Consider the following 18,032-nt stretch of genomic DNA (forward strand, 5'->3'; position numbering starts at 1 on the left):
TCCACAAGTATTTAGACCAGTTGCACACTGCTACACATCTTGCTATTCATAGATTATACAAAGAATTGCAGAATTAAGAGTGTCTTGTATTTTGAGGCAAGTCACAGACATGGATTAGGTAAGTTTCCTGCAAACTTACTGCTAATACACACAAATTTCATTATTTTGTGCTCTGAAACATCATTTAGTTCTTAAAATATAAATCCAAAGCTGAACACTGTCCTGCCCATTACCACAGGCAGAGTAGTTGTGGTTTGGAGTTTGTTTTACTTCATCAGCTATTGCAAAATCAACATTTCATTCTTGTGCACTATAGGAAGCCAAACTTGATTCACCTGGTGCTCCAGCTATCACTTAAAAGTGCTTTTGCCTGAGCACCACCAGGAAAAACCATCTCAGTTCTTTGCTGGAACAGCAAAGTAGAATTAGCTTAAAATAAAATCGACATCTTTGTTATTCAAGTTTAAATTGTGTTGGAGGAAAACACTGTGCCTCAGGGGAGATAAACATTAGCAGGAGAAACCTGTTCCATTTCTTTCATCGTCTTTCAGAGGCAAGAAGGGCCTGCCAGGACATGGCATGTCTCTGAATCACAACTATTGACAAGAACATTAGGCACTGCTGTCCAATGGGAAGTGTATAACACAGCCTGGGTAAAATATGGAATTGATTTTATCTGCAGCACTGAACAAAGTCTGTGGTAGAGCAACGCATCTGCAGAATGCAACGGGAAGCAATTCCCTGCTGTCCATCATGTCTATGATTAGAGGGATGGAACAGCTCTCCTATGAGGAGAGGCTGAAAGAATTGGGATAGTTCAGCCTGGAGAAGAGAAGGCTCTGGGGTGACCTAATTGCAGCCTTCTGGTACCTGAAGAGTGCCTACAATAAAGCTCAGCAGCGACTTTGGACAAGGGTCTGGAGGGACAGGGCAAGGGGGAATGGCTTCCTACTGTCAGTGGGCAGGGTTAGATGGGATATTGGGATGAAATTCTTAGTTGTGAGGATGGTGAGGCCCTGGCACAGGTTGCCCAGAGAAGCTGTGGCTGCCTCATCCCTGGAAGTGTCCAAGGTAAGGTTGGACGGGGCTTGGAGCAACCTGGTCTAGTGGAAGGTGTCCTGCCCTTGGCAGGGGGTGGAACAAGATGACCTTAAAGGTCCCTTCCAACCCAAACTGTTCTGTGATTCTATGTCACCAGACTCTAACAAGAATCCCCACTTTCTTCTAGTCACCTAGGCATCACAAGAACCAAGGCCAAGGAGAGATGCTCTCCTTGGTGCCAGCCCCAACCCCCAATAACCAGGCAGGAAGAAGAGCAATTTCACCAAATATTCTTTTTTTTTTTTTGCATATACACACCCAGCATCCTTGGCCTGGGGGCACTGCAGGCGTTGGATCCTGGATGTTCCCTGGCATAAGCAAGGCAAGGCATTTCTCACAGTTTGTTCATGGGGAAAGGCAGAGTTGTTTTCACAGGGAAGAACACACCGACAATAACACGTTTCAAAACTGCTTGCCCCGAGGTGGCGAATCCAGTGGGAATGTGTTCAGGAGTGAACAGCTGGCACTGTGAGCAGGGACAGCCACCCCACGACAGACTGGGGTGACAAGCTGGGGGGTGACACTGTGCCCTTGGCAGCTCTCTGATGAGGAACCAGCACATTTTGCTCCTGGGAGCTGATTTCTAGCTGTGTTTCAGGTTTGAAGCTTGGCATAAGCAGGGACTGGTGCCTGTCAGAAGCTTGTTATAAATATAAGTTATGTGTGTTGCTTGTATTTACGTGTGCATTGTTAGGTGTCATTAGGAATTAGGTTGGATGGGATTTGGAGCAACCTGGTCTGGTGGAAGGTGTCCCTGCCCATGGCAGGGGGTTGGAAATAGGTGATCTTTAAGGTCCCTTCTAACCCAAACCATTCTAAGACTCTATGATTCTATGAGTTAATCATAACTCCCCAATTTAAGCATTTGAGATATACAATTTTTTTATATATATACACACATATATATAGTTGTACTATCCAAATAGCACCTTAAAAAAATTAGTTAACAAAATTAATTGATATAACCTATGACTTTCCCATCTCACACCTCTTCCTTCTTTACAAATATGCCCTAATTAGCACTGACAGTTCACAGAGAAAGTCTGAATGAGACACTGCTACGATACAGATGAAAAGTGGAGAGCAACAAACTGATGCTGAAAAATACAGCATCAGAGGGCGAAGTGCCAAAAAGAGCTATTTTCCAATAACCACATTCAATTACAGCAACAATGCACAAGTACTTTGTGATATGTGTCTAGTGTGTCTTGGAGTACGTATAAATCCATCAACAAAAGGCACAATTATTATTTTCAATCTTTCTTTAAGTGTTTCCACTCTGTGTCACCGTGTTCCACAGCAGTGTCCAGCAAGGAAGAAAAACCCCTCTGACAATGCCTGGGGTACTATCTGCACCCAAAAGGCATTGAGAATAAATAAATATTTCTTGGAGCAGCAATAGTCAGCCAAGAAGAGGCCTTAACCAGACATTGTGAATCTGGAAGTCATACCCTGGCTGCATGTCCTGGACAGCTGAAAGAGAAACAAACCCCCAGTAAATGACCACATCCCAGCACCAATCAGAGGTTCTTGACACCAAACCCACCACAAGTCTCTGGTTTCCTGTCCAGGTGAATAAACCACCTCACCTGAGGCTGTGGGATTGACCTAAGCAGGAATAAAATACTGTTTTGCCCTGGTTCCCTGCTTGTGCTTAGTCACTTACAGCTCGGTACTATTTTCTGCCCACACTTTCCATCCAGATTGAGGCAGTGTTACCATTTTAATGGAACAGTATTCAGATATTAGTCCAAATTCCCAGGGACAGGATGATAAACAGCTTCGCAGAGGGCCTGGAAGATGTATATTTAACAAAGTATAAATGGGAACAAAACTAATGATCCTTAAAATATCAATGCAGTCCTGAAACTGGGAATTTGATGTGTCAGTGGAGGGAATTGCTGTACCTGTGAGCAAAGGCAGCTCCTCAATTCTCTTTCTGCAACCAGGAAATGAAAAACTACCCAAAAGCTTGGATGTTCTAAAGACATAGGAATCTCAATTAGTTTCTTAAGGAAGGAAAGGGAAAAGGAAAAAGGGGAAAAGGAAGAAGGAAAAGGGAGAAGGGAAAAGTGAAAAGAAAAAAAAATCCTCTAATCTTCTTTAATTATTCCAGTCTGCCTAAGTTCTAGTCCTGCATCCTCTAAAGGTCACTTTCCTCAGAAAGGACACCTTAGATGCTACAGATAATTTAATCCAGGCTGATGGGATACATGGGCTGGGGGGGACACGTCTAGAATTGAATATATTGATCTGCATTTAACATCTGCTTCTCAGTGAAATCTTGTTCAGTTTCTCTTCAGGTACTCTCAGATATTTTCTGTTCGACACCAAACCCAAACATTCAATCTAAAAGGTAGCCACAGGCAATTAAGGGTATAAAACTGAGCTTATAAAGCTGAACTTGCCATTCCATTCAGATTTGAGTATTTGGGGTGTGAGGAGAGCAGCAATGCTGGAAAGCTGTAGCTCCTGCTCTGGGGTGTGGGTTTTACAGGCATCAGCTGTGCCATGCCTTTGGCAGCCTGGCACCTACAGCTGTTCCTCAATGCTGTTTTTGGTGCTGCCAGCTGGACTGAGCCATCCCAAATGGATGATGTGTGCCTAACAAGAATGAATTCTGCATATGCTTGGGGCTGCAGGGTCCTGCCTGGACAGAGGGAGAGGTGGGCGTACACAAGTGCTCGCTGCCCCCAGCCCTGTGCCTGCACTTGCTAAACACACACCTGCAAACAAAAATTGACATTTGCAAGGGCCTAAACCTTTGGATACCAGCAAGAGCTTGCTCCAAAATCCTTATTTGCACTCATGGCTTTATGATACTGATTTTCCATACCAATGACTAGTGGCAGCCCTGCTGCAGGTCAATAGCTGTTCAGGGTCTATGAAGAGCTGGTGGGATCCCTTGCAAAGCCCCATCCTCAGCATTTAATCAATGATTTCCAATTTTTAAGGCCCTGTTTCAGCATGACACCTCCAGGTGGGAATGCACAGCTGTGTGGTGAGGGGTGTCTAACAACCAGGCACAAAGATTTTTGATGCCTACATAAAAGTATTAACGAGTGCTCCTGAAAATACTCAACACTTCAGTATTACAACTAATTTAGTATTGGCTTGTTCTGCCACACAAGCTGATAGTTCACAGAATCACAGAATGGCCTGGGTTGGAAAGGACTTTAAAGACCATCTTGTTCCCACCCCCAGCCATGGACAGGACACCTTTCACTAGATCAGGTTTCTCCAAGCCCTGTCCAACCTGGCCTTGGACACTTCCAGGGATGGGGCAGCCACAGCTTCTCTGGGCAACTTGTGCCAGGGCCTCACCACTCTCACAGTCAAGAATTTCTTCTGTAGATCTACTCTAAACCTATTATCTTTCAGTTTGAAGCCATTCCCCCTTGTCCTGTCTTGTAAATAGTCCCTTTCCATCTTTCTTGTACCCTTCAGGTACTGGGAGACCCTGGTTAGGTGACCCGGAGCCTTCTCTTTTCCAGTCTTATACACTTATCTAACAAATGCTAAAAGTTATCTAAACTTTTGAAAATTTGTGCTTCATGTGGTCGTTTGCAGATATGGAAAACGCTGGGAGGCAAGCAGGCAAGATCCACCACAACTCCAAGGAGGTTTCAGCTCTCGGTCACGTGGTTTGCGTCTCCCTCCGGATCACAAGACATAAAATTGCTACAAAACTCTCCTCCAAATGTTTTATGCCAGAAACGCAAGTTCATTTTAGTGGTGAGGAGGAATTAAAAATATCTGTCTTATTAATCAAAGCCTCGTCTGGGGAAGATCAGTGGGTGCAGGGTGCAGATGAGGTGATTTTGGAACTGATGATCATCTGTGATAAAAGTGTGAGAGACCTCTCTGCAGATCTGTATAGAGCACAGAGGAGAGCTGGTGACCACACAGCACTTGTTCTCCTCCTCCACTCTGTTGCTAAATTACATTAAACAGAACTTAGCAATAAACTCAGCGTGTCCTGAATGCTTTCTCTGTGTAACCCTTTGCTGCAGTCGCTAAAGGAACGTGATGTGATAAATATAGCACAATAAATTGGATGGCACACATCAAAAGAGGTGATGAGCAGCTTGCATATCTATTTACAAATCAACAGTGGCTGTTTCTCCCTTCCATCACCGTTTGAAGCAATGTGTTAACAAAAACATGCATTTCTTGAGTAGCTTTTTTCATTTTATAATTAGTATCAGCACTGCTAAGATCACTGAAGTCCGGCTTCACCCACTGCGCAAGAGGAACAAACCAGCAGTGTGGCATGGAATCACAGAATCATTTAGATTGGAGAAGCCCGCTAAAATCATTGAGTCCAAACATTCCCCCAGCACTGCCAAGGCCACCACTACCCCATGTCCCCAAGTGCCACATCCACACAGCTTTTTGAACACTTCCAGGGACAGTGACTGCACCACTTCCCTGGGCAGATAATACCCATATCTGAAACTCGTTATGAAAAAAACGAGGTGTGAAAAGGGGAGTATTTTATCATCAGTAGATCGATAGGACCCAAAAAAAAGAAGACTGTTTTCCTCTGAAACAAGATATGCCTCTTGGTGAGCTACATCAAAGACAGAAGCTTGAAGATCTCCTGAGTCAACACTTTACTGTGACACAGGACAGGTGGGAGCTTTCCACCATCAGCCACAGCCTGTGCATGTCTGGGACTGGAGTCACCATGGTGGCAGCTACCAATTCAGCCAGAGGGAACACCCATTTAAAGGCATTTTTTTAAAAGGAAGTTTGGAGAAGGAAACATTTTCTTTCTTCCTACCAACACAGAGATATCTGCGGCTTTGGCAGGAGTGACACAGAAAAGAGAGTGACATTTTGTCCCTTTCTTTGTGATTCTGTGACCCCAGACCTGAGCAGAAGGATGAACAATAATGCCAGACTCACTCTTCCCAGTCACAGACAAGATCTGAGATATGAAGAGAAAGGCATGGAAGAAGAAAGAGAGAAGTTCCTGCAAAGGGTTGATTTCGGGTGTCAGACACCCACTCTGAACCTGAGATATCTGGCATGTGTAAAAGCTTTAATGATGGTTTGGGTAGACAGGGTGCTGTGTGGACACTCTTTGGATACCTACTGCACCTTAAATCCACTGACTCCACTGATTAAATGTATGTTATGCTCTATTATTGGCAACTCAAGACCATGGAATGGGTTGGGCTGGAAGGAACCTTAAACACCGTCTTGTTCCACCCCCTGCCATGGGCAGGGACACCTTCCACTATCCCAGGTTGCTCCAAGCCCCAACCAACCTTGGTTTGAACACTTCCAGGGATGGGGCAGCCACAGCTTCTCTGGGCAACCTGTGCCAGGGCCTCACCACCCTCACAGACAACAATTTCTCCCTCACATCCAACCAAACCTACCCTCAATCATCATGTCACACTACAGGCCCTTGGTAAAAAGTCTGTCTATATCTTTCTTTTAAGCCCCCTGTAAATATTGCAAGGCCACAATAAGATCTCCCTGTAGCTTTCCTTACTGTACTGTAGAAGTAACTTTGCAAACACTTATTAATAAATAACTAATCTCATTAACACCAGGATCACAGGAATGGACAACAGCTGCAATTTAGTTAAAAATGCCTGCTATCTCTGCTTTAATTTTCTCGGATACACTATCGCCCAGTCACTTGATATCTTTTGTTTTCCTGTCCCCAGGAGCTGGATTTGCCTTGTTCCTCAGTCATCGATTGAATGTGATGGGGGATCCCTTTTCCTGTTTGTTAATACAGTAAGATAAAGAGAACATCAGATGACACAGGCACCACTGACTCCTTGCTTATAAAACATTTATAACATCTCTCTTTTCTTTTTTTACAGCAAAAGGAATCACAGCTTGTGGACTGAAATATACCTCTACTGAATATTCACCAGTACCTAAGGCAGCTGACAACCCCAAAGCTTCTGGGAGGCTTTTGCAGAGGTTACAGGATTCTCCAAGGCCTGACCAACAAGAGTCATTTCACCCAATGGTCCTTTGGGAGAAAAGCAGCAGCGTGCTCCAACTAAGACACACAAAAAAATCGTCTTTTTTTTGACTCAAAATAGTGAGAGCAGCAGCATGATGCATGGCAAAGGGAATAGCTGAAACTCAAGCAAGGGGGTGGGGAAGTTTGCTCCCGAGCTTTTGCTTCTTGGTACCAAATGGCACAGTAGAAAGATTTCCCCTGGGGGGAAACCTCAGTGGCTCATTGATTGTGTGAGTCCTACCCAACACCCTTCTCTCCCTGGCCCTCTGTTTCTTCCCTCACATACATGTGCACTTCCTTCCATAAATATCTGAAAACTGAGGGTGTGGCGACGCAGCTCCGTGAGGAGAGTCCATGACCCAAGTAGTTCACCCTGGGGACTTTTGGCCACATTTGGGGATTTCTTGGAGATCCTGGGGCAGTAACAATATGAAGTGTTGCGGGTTTTGGATCAAAGCTTTTAATTTTTGATAGGGAGTATTTAATTTCCCAGTGTTTCAAGCACACGTTGTCAGCTTCCCTGCAAAAAACTGTTCACAGCTAAGAAGAATCAGAGAATGACAGGATGGTTTGGGTTGGAAGGGACCTTAAAGATCATCCAGTCCTACTCCCTTCCATGGGCAGAGACACCTTCCACTGGACCAGGTTGCTCCAAGCCCGGTCCAACCTGACACTTCCAGGGATGGAGTAGCCACAGCTTCTCTGGGCAACCTTTGCCAGGGCCTCATCACCCTCACAACTAAGAATTTCATCCCAATATTATCTAATATCAAAAGACCATGGAGAGATTATTAGAAACACTTGTTGAAACTTCTATCTTTGAAAAGTATAAATTATTATCCCTCAACTATAAAAAACTGTAGTGTGGATGAGACAGCCTCTCTTCCCCTTAGGAGCCATCACAAACGGTGATGTGCATGACCTAAATACAGCATATATATGAGGGACTCACTTCTCCTCTGCTTCAGAGCCACTGAATCTTTTTTTTTTTTCCCAGTACAGCCCTACAGTAGTATCACACAAAACCCATCAGTTATAGTCAACCCAAAGCCACACCACAAGTGTCAAGTGCTTTATGCTATTCCTTAGGCTTGGTTCTCCCAGTTGCCACAGACACGACATGTTATTACTCTAATTAACTGATGGGGAAACCACAGTGCTGAGAGGTTAAGTGTCTTGCCCCAGTCATGCCAAGGTCCAGTTGCACAGTTGCTGGTACCACCCATCAGCATCCATTGCCTCTTTTCCGCCCACCTCTCTCAGGAGGAGATAACCTTCCTGTGCCTGGGAGGACCCTGCTACCTGTCAAGGGCTTTTTCTTTTAATCAAAGAGCTGCACCGTGGTCTTCTAATGAAACTGAGTGCATCATCTAAAACCTTAAGTCACAGAATCACAGAATCATTCAGATTGGAGAAGCCCTCCAAGATCATCAAGTCCGACCGTTCCCCAGCACTGCCAAGGCCACCACTAACCCACGTCCCCAAGTGCCACATCCACACGGCTTTTAAATCCCTCCCGGGGTGGGGACTCCAACACTGCTCTGAGCAGCCTGTGCCAGGTCTGCACAACCCTTTCCTTGAAGAAATATCCAATGCAAACCTCCTCTGGTGCAGCTTGAGATGCAGCTCGCCATGCATTGAACCAGGTACTGTCTGTGTGTAAAACAAGTGGGCTATTTATTGTAGGGGCACAGTATTAAGGTTTAGAGGCTACTATAACTATTTTTCCCAGCCTGTTTGGTTACTTAAAGGAGTGAGAGATTCAGTGTGCTGGACCTCCTGCTTCTACATCAGTCCTATGTTCCACTGCCTGCTCATCTGGTTGCCAAAATCCCTGGCATGCTCCTAGTTGAGCAGGACTGTGAACCTTTGCTGTGGATCCTGCTTACACAGGGCAAGTCTGCTGATTGCAGCTTCTGAACAGCCCCACAATGCAAATATTAATTACGAGAATGTGATTATTGCAGTAACACACACACGGCCACGCAACATCGTAAACTGAAAAGCTCCTATGGACGCCTCACACAGATAAAATTCTTGTTTAATTAGAAATATTCCCCACATAGGAATAACTAGCGTCTGCACCCCAGGAAGGATCCCAGCAAGGGCATCTGCAGGGGCCAGCAGTGCCTGATTAGGAGGGGAAATGGGGAAGGATGGAGCTGACCTTTTTTTTTGTTGTACTCATCTTCTGTCTCGTTGGAGGAGTCTGAATGATAGTCCCGAAGCTCCTGTTCATACATCTCCAAAAAGTTATCATCAACCTTTCCTTTCTTGGACTTGTCACCTTTCTTCTTCTTCTTCTTGTCCTTGCTTTTTTTGCCTTTTTTCTTCTTTTTCTTTCTGCGCTCATAGTCATCTTCATCCTCACTGCTGTACTCCCTTCGCTTTTTTTTTTCTTTTTCTTTTTCTTCACTTCCTCATCCATCTCTGAGTCCTCGGACTTTGATTTCTTCTTGGGTTTTTTCTCATGACTTTCATCTTCCTCATCCTCTTCAGCCACCTCTTCCACTACCTCCTCTTCCTCTTCCTCCTCCTCTTCTTCCTCTTCCATTTTGTTCTTCTCAGTCTTTTCTTTCATGTCATTGTTTTGCACCCCTACACTTCTAACAACACTCTGGGAGTGCCTTAATCTTCTGCCACCTTTCCAGTTGCCAAAGTCCTTTACTCCTTCTCTCCCTGCCTAGGGCTGGGCTGCCCTTATTACACTTCTTCCCCACTGGCTCAGTGTAGGTATATCCTGGATTCTCTTGTCCTTCCCAACCCACAGGTGCCAACAAATCACCACCTTCTGCCTCTTCCTGCCTTCCTTACCTTCCCTGACCGAGGCACCTTCCTCTCTCTTCTGCCTCTCCCTGCCTTTGGGTTTTCTCCTTTTCCTTACTATTATTTATTAATTGCTCTGTGCTGAGAACTTTCTCCTTTTTTTTTCAGAGCCTCTGCTCAGGGTCAGTTGACAATCTGGGTCTACGGTATCACGGTGTGCCAATCAAGGTTGTAGCTCCCTGGAAAATCGGTCAGGTGATGGCACGTGGTCAAGTTGCTTCTTGTCCTTCGCATGCCAGCCCAGGTCGGGGGAGAACAAAGACATTCCTCCTCCTCCTCATAAAATGTGGCAGCTTCAGAAACCTCATGAAAAATTACTCAGTCCTACCCAGTCATGTGGTTCTAAGACAGATGGGCAGGTGAAAAAGGAGACCCACTGAGCAACCATATCTCACTGGTCTGTATTTCCTCTCCATTATTCATGGTGTCAGGATCACCTTACTGATAGCAAAGGTCTCAACTTCACTTGTTTTTGGTTTTTTTTTTCCTTTTGACCAGCTAGGCCAGCGACCAGAAAAGACAAACATTCCCAGAACTTGTGTCTGGAGATGTGGCATAAGCAATGCACTCCTGCATCCAGTTCCTCCAGCCCAGTACTAGGGTCTACCTCCAAAAATTGATAATAAATAAATACAACAGTCAGAAGAAGACACTGAGTGTGCTTTATACAAGGTACCCTGGTAACTGCCCATCTGGGCCAACCAAATAGAAATAAAACTTAGATTAATAACTGGGCACAAGCACAAATCATAGAATCATAGAATCAGTCAGGTTGTAAAGGACCTCGGAGATCATCAAGTCCTGCCCTTGATCCAACCCCACCATGGTTCCCAGCCCATGGCACTGATGCCACATCCAGTCTCATCTTAAAAACCTCCAGGGATGGAGAATCCACCACTTCCCTGGGCAGCCCATTCCAATGCCTGATTACCCTCTCTGTAAAGAATTTCTTCCTAATATCCAACCTAAACCTCCCCTGGGACAGCTTAAGACCGAGCCCTCTTGTCTTACTGAGACCTGCCTGGGAGAAGAGACCAACCCCCACCTGGCTACACCCTCCTGTCAGGGAGTTGTAGAGAGTGATGAGGTCTCCCCTGAGCCTTCTCCAGGCTGAACAACCCCAAGTCCCTCAGCCTCTCCTATCTGACTGCTCCCAAGGGCGAATATTGAGGAGAATAAGTGGAGGATGGGAAAAAGAAATGATGTAATGTCGTGGTTAGAAGAGCACCTCAGCATAAAGTGTGCCCAGCACCCCACCCTGGGGCATCAGCATGGGGCTCACTTGTCATCTAGTAGAGGTGTTTCAGTCACATATCCAGAGGCATTTTTAGTGGGACGTAGGAAGGGACTTAGGAATCTTCAACTCTCTCTTTCCACCTGAACCAACGATGGTCCAAGGCCCACCATGGTGTGAGTGCACAGCCACGAATGCTCAGCCTGGGCTGGTATCCAGAGGCTCCAACAGCCTCTCGTGTCAGATAAGGGAAGGACAAACACCACGAGATCAGATCAATCTCAGCTGCAGTCAGAGGCTGATGATTTAAAGCATGACAGAATAAGAAGAGGATAGAAGAAAAATATTACTTCTTTCCTTCAAAGGTTATAGGCTTTATCACAGGAAATTAAGTTTAATTAAAAACTGTGTATAGAAAACCATACTGGATTTCTCTGGTGTAGAACAAGGAAACATAAAGCAAGAAGGGCAGTCAGCCTGGCACTAAATCCCACTATTAGAAGAGGTGGATTCATGGCAGGGCTGTAGGACGGTGATAGAGAACCTCCTGCCCTACCCATTCTGTCTGTGGGATAACTCATCCCACGGCTTCCTCAGATGATAAACTAAATGTGATTTGCTTGATGGTTAATATATCCTGAGCACTGGTAAGTCAGAGGTTTCCTCCGTGGTAGGTCTTTAATGTACATGATTTAAAACTCTTCCTAGATAAATCTGGGGGGCTTCCATGATCCAGCTGGAAGGAGGGGATGGCATCAGTGTTGGGTCATCAAGAACACAGGGAACAGATGTTTTGATGATAGGATGTGCAGCCCAAGGAGGATGGCAACGGTGTTGCCCTGGGAAGAAATGAATGAAGAGCACCAGGCCAGAGGCTGCAGGGTTGGTGGGGTCTGCCCCTCCCTCCTTAGCAGGCGTTTGGCATTATTTTCCAACAATTTGATGTGAATAATATTTTTAAAAGCACTGTATTTTTAATGGACTCTGTTTGCTGAATGGAAATCTTTCTATTAAGCATTTTAAAATGGATTATTCAGGGACAGCTTCCAAGTAGGTTAAAGCACAGGTTTGGGATTAAACACCAGAATGGTTTTTCCAAGCTCTTCAAATCATAAAGAAAATAAAATAAGCACTGTATGTCCTTATAATACAGCTCCCACTTGCCAAAATCCTGGGACCTCAGCACTGCAGGACCTGCATTGTGCCTGAAATACTCTGATTACTGCCAAGTCTTTATTTTCTGGAAAGCAGCAGAAAGGCAGAGGGTGCATCTCTGCATGGCACTTTTAAGAGTGAGTGGGCACCAAGGGCACGCTGCTCCAAAGGCACTGTCCAGGCATGTGGATCCTGCCAGTCCCAAGGATCTCAAGGATCCTGCAAGGATATGTGATGATGCAGCACATTTCCCCAGGCAGATACTTTGCAGCACAGTGTGTTCCTCTTACCTTTCCCCTACCTGGGACAGCCATCAGCCCACAGCAGAAGTCACAGGCTGAAATATTGAGCCTTAAACTTGGGAGATGGATTTAGGTGTTAGCTGCAGAAAAGCCAGCCCTTTCCACCAAGGGGAAAAAAAAAATAATCCAACAGCACAGAATAAAAACACGCCTTCAGAAAAAAATAAAAATCTCGGGATCTCTCAGAAAAACAAAGCTCATATCTTTGTTGTGCTTTCACAAGGTAAACACTTCATCACACCAAGTCCCTGAGTGCTGCTGCTCTGAACAGCTCCAGCTCTATGCAGCAAAATGCTGACAGCACAGAATCACAGAAGGGTTTGGGTTGGAAGGGACCTTTAAAGTTCATCTTGTTCCTACCCCCTACCATGGGCAGGGGCATCTTCAGTGAGACCTTATTACTCCAAGCCCCGTCCAACCTGGCCTTAAATGTTCTCAGGGATGGGGCTGCCACAGCCTCCCTGGGCAACCTATGCCAGTGTTTCAGCAACCTCACTAGGAAAAAAAACCAAAACCTGCCTTGGACAGTAGAGCTCTTGGGGTAGGAGAAGTGCCCTTTTCCCCTCCTGCACTGGGAGATTAAGCTTTAGGATGCTCAGGGCCCAGTTTTAAGATGCTCATGCTGGTGCAGCCCCAGTGAGGGCTGAGACCCAACTACATTTGCAGAAATATTGCAATTAATGTGTCATGTGTCAGGAAGAACAATCTGAGGCACTAAAAGCACTCGTGGGACTCTAGGGTAGTTCTCCCGGGACAACCATCCCTCTGAGGTACTTCCAGCCTTACACTTCACTTTCTCCTGGTGCAGCAGAGCAGGACCTCAAGTATAAGTAAGAAATAAATCACCTCTATCCAGTGGGCTAAAATTATGGGGGAGAAGAGACATTTGCCATGTCTTATTCAAACTTTGCTCCACACGCTTCCTTCGTCTGTCGTTTTATTTTAATTAAAAAGAAATGTGCCGAGAACACTCCGGCTCGCTTTTGTTCTTTTTGTGAATAACAGCTGGGAGAAGAACAATGGGGTTTATTGGTGCATAAAGAACTACCAGGAAAGCAACCAAGCTATTGGTGAGAACCATTACTTAAAACTGTCAGCAGTATTTATATGGATTTATACTCTTACACCTCATTCAGCAAGTGCTTTCCCCAAATACTCCATCTCAAAAAGGCTTAGGCCAGAACCCACCAGACCACCATGTTCCAGGGGGAATTCTTGAATTAGAACAGATTTGGTGGAGCACAAGAGGTCAAAACCTGGCTTTTCAAGGTCCTGGCTCACCTGATTCCTTTTTTTCCTAGAATGTTAAAGACTGTACTGGAATTACCCTTTCTTGTGTAATGATACTGTTAATAATAGTAATTACTACATAAATATTAGGCAATGCAGGAACAAACCGTTTCTTTAGGTCATTCTCTTCTATGTCATTCCTATTTTGCACCTATTACCATAAAATCCAGATGTCCATACCCATGTGCCGTTGTGACACAGCTGATGCATCCCAAAGAAACATTTGTTCCAGTCTCCTTCCCCGGGCAGGTGCAGGGCAGCCTCCTGTTTCAGGAGTTATTTTTCAACACATGCTGCTCTGCACTTGTGGTTAGGGAAGTCTGTCATCCTCTTTGCACAGTCTGGGGCAATTTAAAGAAGAAGTTGTTGTCTGCACGCGTGGTCTGTGAGTTTTGATGCTCTTTTGGTGACCAAAAGAGACGAGGGCAAAGAAACTTGCTGCCAGGGGCAGACAGCAGGCGTAGGTCAGATACAGACAAAGCAGTTTCTCAGCTGTTTTATGAAGCAGCTGTTTTGCTTTGCCTCCCCTATTGCTCCAGTGGGAGGTAAAGGTTGGGGTATAATGTAGAAAAAATGGGCAACTTTGATCTCCAATTACCAGAGCTTTGGGCGAGTTTGAAGCACACAGTGCTCTACCCAGGGCATCTGCAACACCAAGATCACAGCCTCAGATTTCATATTTTTTGCTGTGCATGTACTTGCTGTTAAAGCAGGCTCTACCCCCATCTCTGGATAGTTTCTTGAAAATACTCCCTGCAGCCCCAGCACGTCACATACTTACAATATATGTACACACAGTCCACCTCCTTTGGAAAATAAATTTATTTAATGCCACAGGAATAAATACCAAAGGAGTCCTCTAACGGAGACATTTAATTTCTCTGCCATGCACATGAGTGATGCCCAGGATTACACCAGGCTGGGCAGAGGAGGTGCTGGGGGAGCTGCTTGCCAGTGTTGCAGCACCAGTCATGACAGGTTTAATCAGACCTCACAGTGCCTACAAGCAGCTTGGCTTTTCATTCCAGCCCCAGATGGCTACTCGCTACATTTTTTTAATTTTTTTTTTTTTTTTAAGTCAAATAACAAAATCTGCATTGCAACCCCACCAGCCCAGCAGCCCAGCGAGAGGTGGTTTGGGGATTCTGGGGTACAGAGACAGATCTATCTCAGGCAGGCTGGTGAGGTTTTAATATGTCCGTGGGTTTCAGTGGGAGCTCGCTGCCTTCAAGCACATGGGCATGTCGGCCTCTGCTGGTAAAACGGGGTTTAGCCAAGAGAAATATTTCCTGGCAGAACGCAGTGAGATGTTAAGTGTCCCACAGAGAGGAGCAGTAGTCCCTGGTCCCTGGGAATCGCGGGGACATTCTTAAAGACCCTGAGGCCTCGAAACTGCAACGACTGCAGCTGTCCCAAACTCAAGATCAGGGAAACTGCCTCACTCAAGGTTGTAAGAAAAAGCCTTGAAAACAGGAATAAAGCATGAAGGCCCTTTAACAGAATTTGTCTGGGTAAAAAATTATTTTTTTTTCCTATATATCTGTCTCCCGTTTCTTTAAAGAGAAGTTGATTGAAGCTAAGATCTTAAATCCATGTTGACACAGGTGTTTGTGGGACTTTTTCCACAGTGCAGAATGAAGCCTCCTCCACTGCCTGAACAAACAGGCACCAGAGCACAGACCCCTCTGGAGTTTCTGGCACCTCTTGGAGCAAAGCTGCACCACCCAAGACGGAGCCACACAGGCAGGAAACAACACCTATCCAGCTTCAGGTGCCAGAGGAGCTGCAGGAGCACAGAACTCAGTGTAGGCTCAACAAATTGAAAAAAGGGTAGGTTTAGGTTAGATATTGTGAAGAAATTCTTTACTGTGGCTGCCCCATCCCTGAAGTGTTCAAGGCCAAGTTGGACAGGCTTGGGGCAACCTGGTCTAGTGGTTGGAAGGTGTTCCTGCCCATGGCAGGGGGTTGAAATGAGATGGTCTTTGAGGTCCCTCCCAACCCAAACTGTTCTAAAATTTCCCAGAGGTCTTTTCTCTGTTTAGACTTTCAATAGAAATAAGGAGTGTGATGCCCTCATCTGCTTTTCCCTGGAGCTGCAGTACCTCCAGTTTGAAGGCTCCTTCCAGAACTGTAGGATCTGCTCCAGATGCCCACAGCTGGCAAGTTATACATGCAGTAATCTATTAAGGTTTATTCACAGCCATGAATCATTTTAGAAGCCATAAGTCTGGGAAAATGCATCTTAATGCTGTTAGGATAAAACTGAACCCTTAAAAGAATAAGTCTGGTGAAAGAGGTGCTCTTTTTTTAATCAATTTAATTCACAAGCTTTAAGCACTGCTAAGAATTAATTAACAACAATTAAAAACAGATTGAACTGTGATCATAGCTATGATTATGTGTCCTTCTAAAGTTAAGCTGAGCCTACATGTACCCAGCAAATACAAGCTCAAAAAAATGTCTCTATTTGCAGCTTTTTGCATAGAAAGAGGGATTCTAATGCTGCGAAGTCAAACTCTGCCATCAAAGGTGTTGTTCAACAGGGATTTGGGCAGAATGTAATCCAAAGTCTCTTCAAGGGAGTTTGTCAACATGAAAAAATGATAAAAGGACTTGTTACATTTTCATCTGTGACTCCAGCTGCCTTTTAGGAGAGTGATAAGAAAGTAAGACCCACAGAGATCAGGAGTTTCAAGTGTACAAGGTATAACTCCAATGCTTGAGGGACTAAACTATCAGCTAAACAGCTTAAAGGACATTATTTCTATTTAAACCAGCTGTGCAGGCAGCCCTAGCTAAGGCATTAGCTACAATTGCTGGCATTGGACCTGGTTTCCTACTGAAGAGACTTTTTCCTTAAAGACTGACAGTTTGAGTCATGCTGATTTCAAGAGAATGAGAGATTCAGCCCCAAGACTGCAATTCATCTTTTCCTTTTGATCATAATATATATTTGGACAACCATCAAAAGTGGGAAGAGGGATTCTGAGAACCGACCACTTCTGTACCAAGCACTGAACATCCCACTGATGAGTCTCCTTCCTCACCTTGTGTAGGGTTATTTTAAGTCTCCTCCAGGATAGATCAACCTACCTGCTTGCATCCTAACACTTCCTGATATGCCCGTTCTGCCAGAAGACTAAATAATCCAGCGTTTCTTTAAAAAGCTGTGACTCATATCAGCTTTAAGTATTTCAAAGGGACACTGTTCTTTCCCCACAATGAAGAGCACCACAGATCTCAATGAGGGGCAGCAGCAGAAGTGACTAAGTGGTAGGGGTACGAGGAGAAAAGCAGCTTTCTTCAGGCACGTCAGCGGGGGTGAAGAACCCAAAAAGTTCAGTTCTGCACGGTGAAGTTTGAAACATGAGTTGAAAGACTGATGTCACTGGAACCAACTGATGCTTGAAGCACCACATGAGTCAGAGCAGGTCTGAGCAACCCCAAGGGCTCTGCTCCTGTCCCAGGGATGCTCAGCATACCACTGCTGCTGGCATCCAGGTGGCTGCTCCTCCCTGAAGAGCCCCAGCACCACTCTGTTTGCTCACAGCTGGAGGAACCACCCACAGCACCAGGCCCTGCTCGGCTTCTCCCTTGCCAAGGCATTGGGACAGCTCAGAAGTGGGAATTTGTGCCTATATAAAGTCATTCCATACCACCCCATCACACAGTGGAGGACAGGCACTATCCCAGCCCAATATCCCCAACACCCCAAGTCTCCCCCTTCTAACTCCAGTACCATCTTTCACAAACACAGGTGGACACAACTATCCCAGCACTCACTACCCCAGCTCTAATCTTTTTCCTGCCTAGCTGAGGGCATTTTTCTTCATCCAGAAGAATGTTCAAAGCCATCCCTGACCTCCAAGATGTGTGGCTTTCACACCTCTCCCCAGCTTGGATTAACAGCCCCCACATCCATCCATATGCAGGGCTGCCACTTCCACTGAGGAGAGGAAATTTGATGGGAAAAAGGGAAGGGAGGTGTCAGGTCCACACTTTCCTGCTAATTCCTACCGAAGGATCAGGCTGCACTTCCATCCATCTTCTCTCTGCATCATGAGCAGCACACATTTGGCTACATTGATCCACCACCTGCAGAGGTAATCATCCTTTTCATTAACCTGGA

General features: G+C 45.3%; 1 protein-coding gene across 1 annotated transcript in view; it reads right to left on the reverse strand.

The window, feature by feature from the left end:
- Positions 1-9,677, reverse strand: part of LOXHD1 (lipoxygenase homology domains 1) — a 149,898-nt gene extending 140,221 nt beyond the window's left edge. Inside the window, 2 exon segments of the mRNA XM_027671658.1 lie at positions 9,264-9,488; positions 9,491-9,677. Of these exon segments, the coding sequence (XP_027527459.1) occupies positions 9,264-9,488; positions 9,491-9,677 (412 nt within the window).
- Positions 9,678-18,032: the final 8,355 nt, after the last annotated feature.

The sequence above is a fragment of the Neopelma chrysocephalum genome, unplaced genomic scaffold (genome assembly GCF_003984885.1).
Source record: "Neopelma chrysocephalum unplaced genomic scaffold, ASM398488v2 Primary Assembly neopelma1_97116, whole genome shotgun sequence".
Lineage (NCBI taxonomy): Eukaryota > Metazoa > Chordata > Aves > Passeriformes > Pipridae > Neopelma > Neopelma chrysocephalum.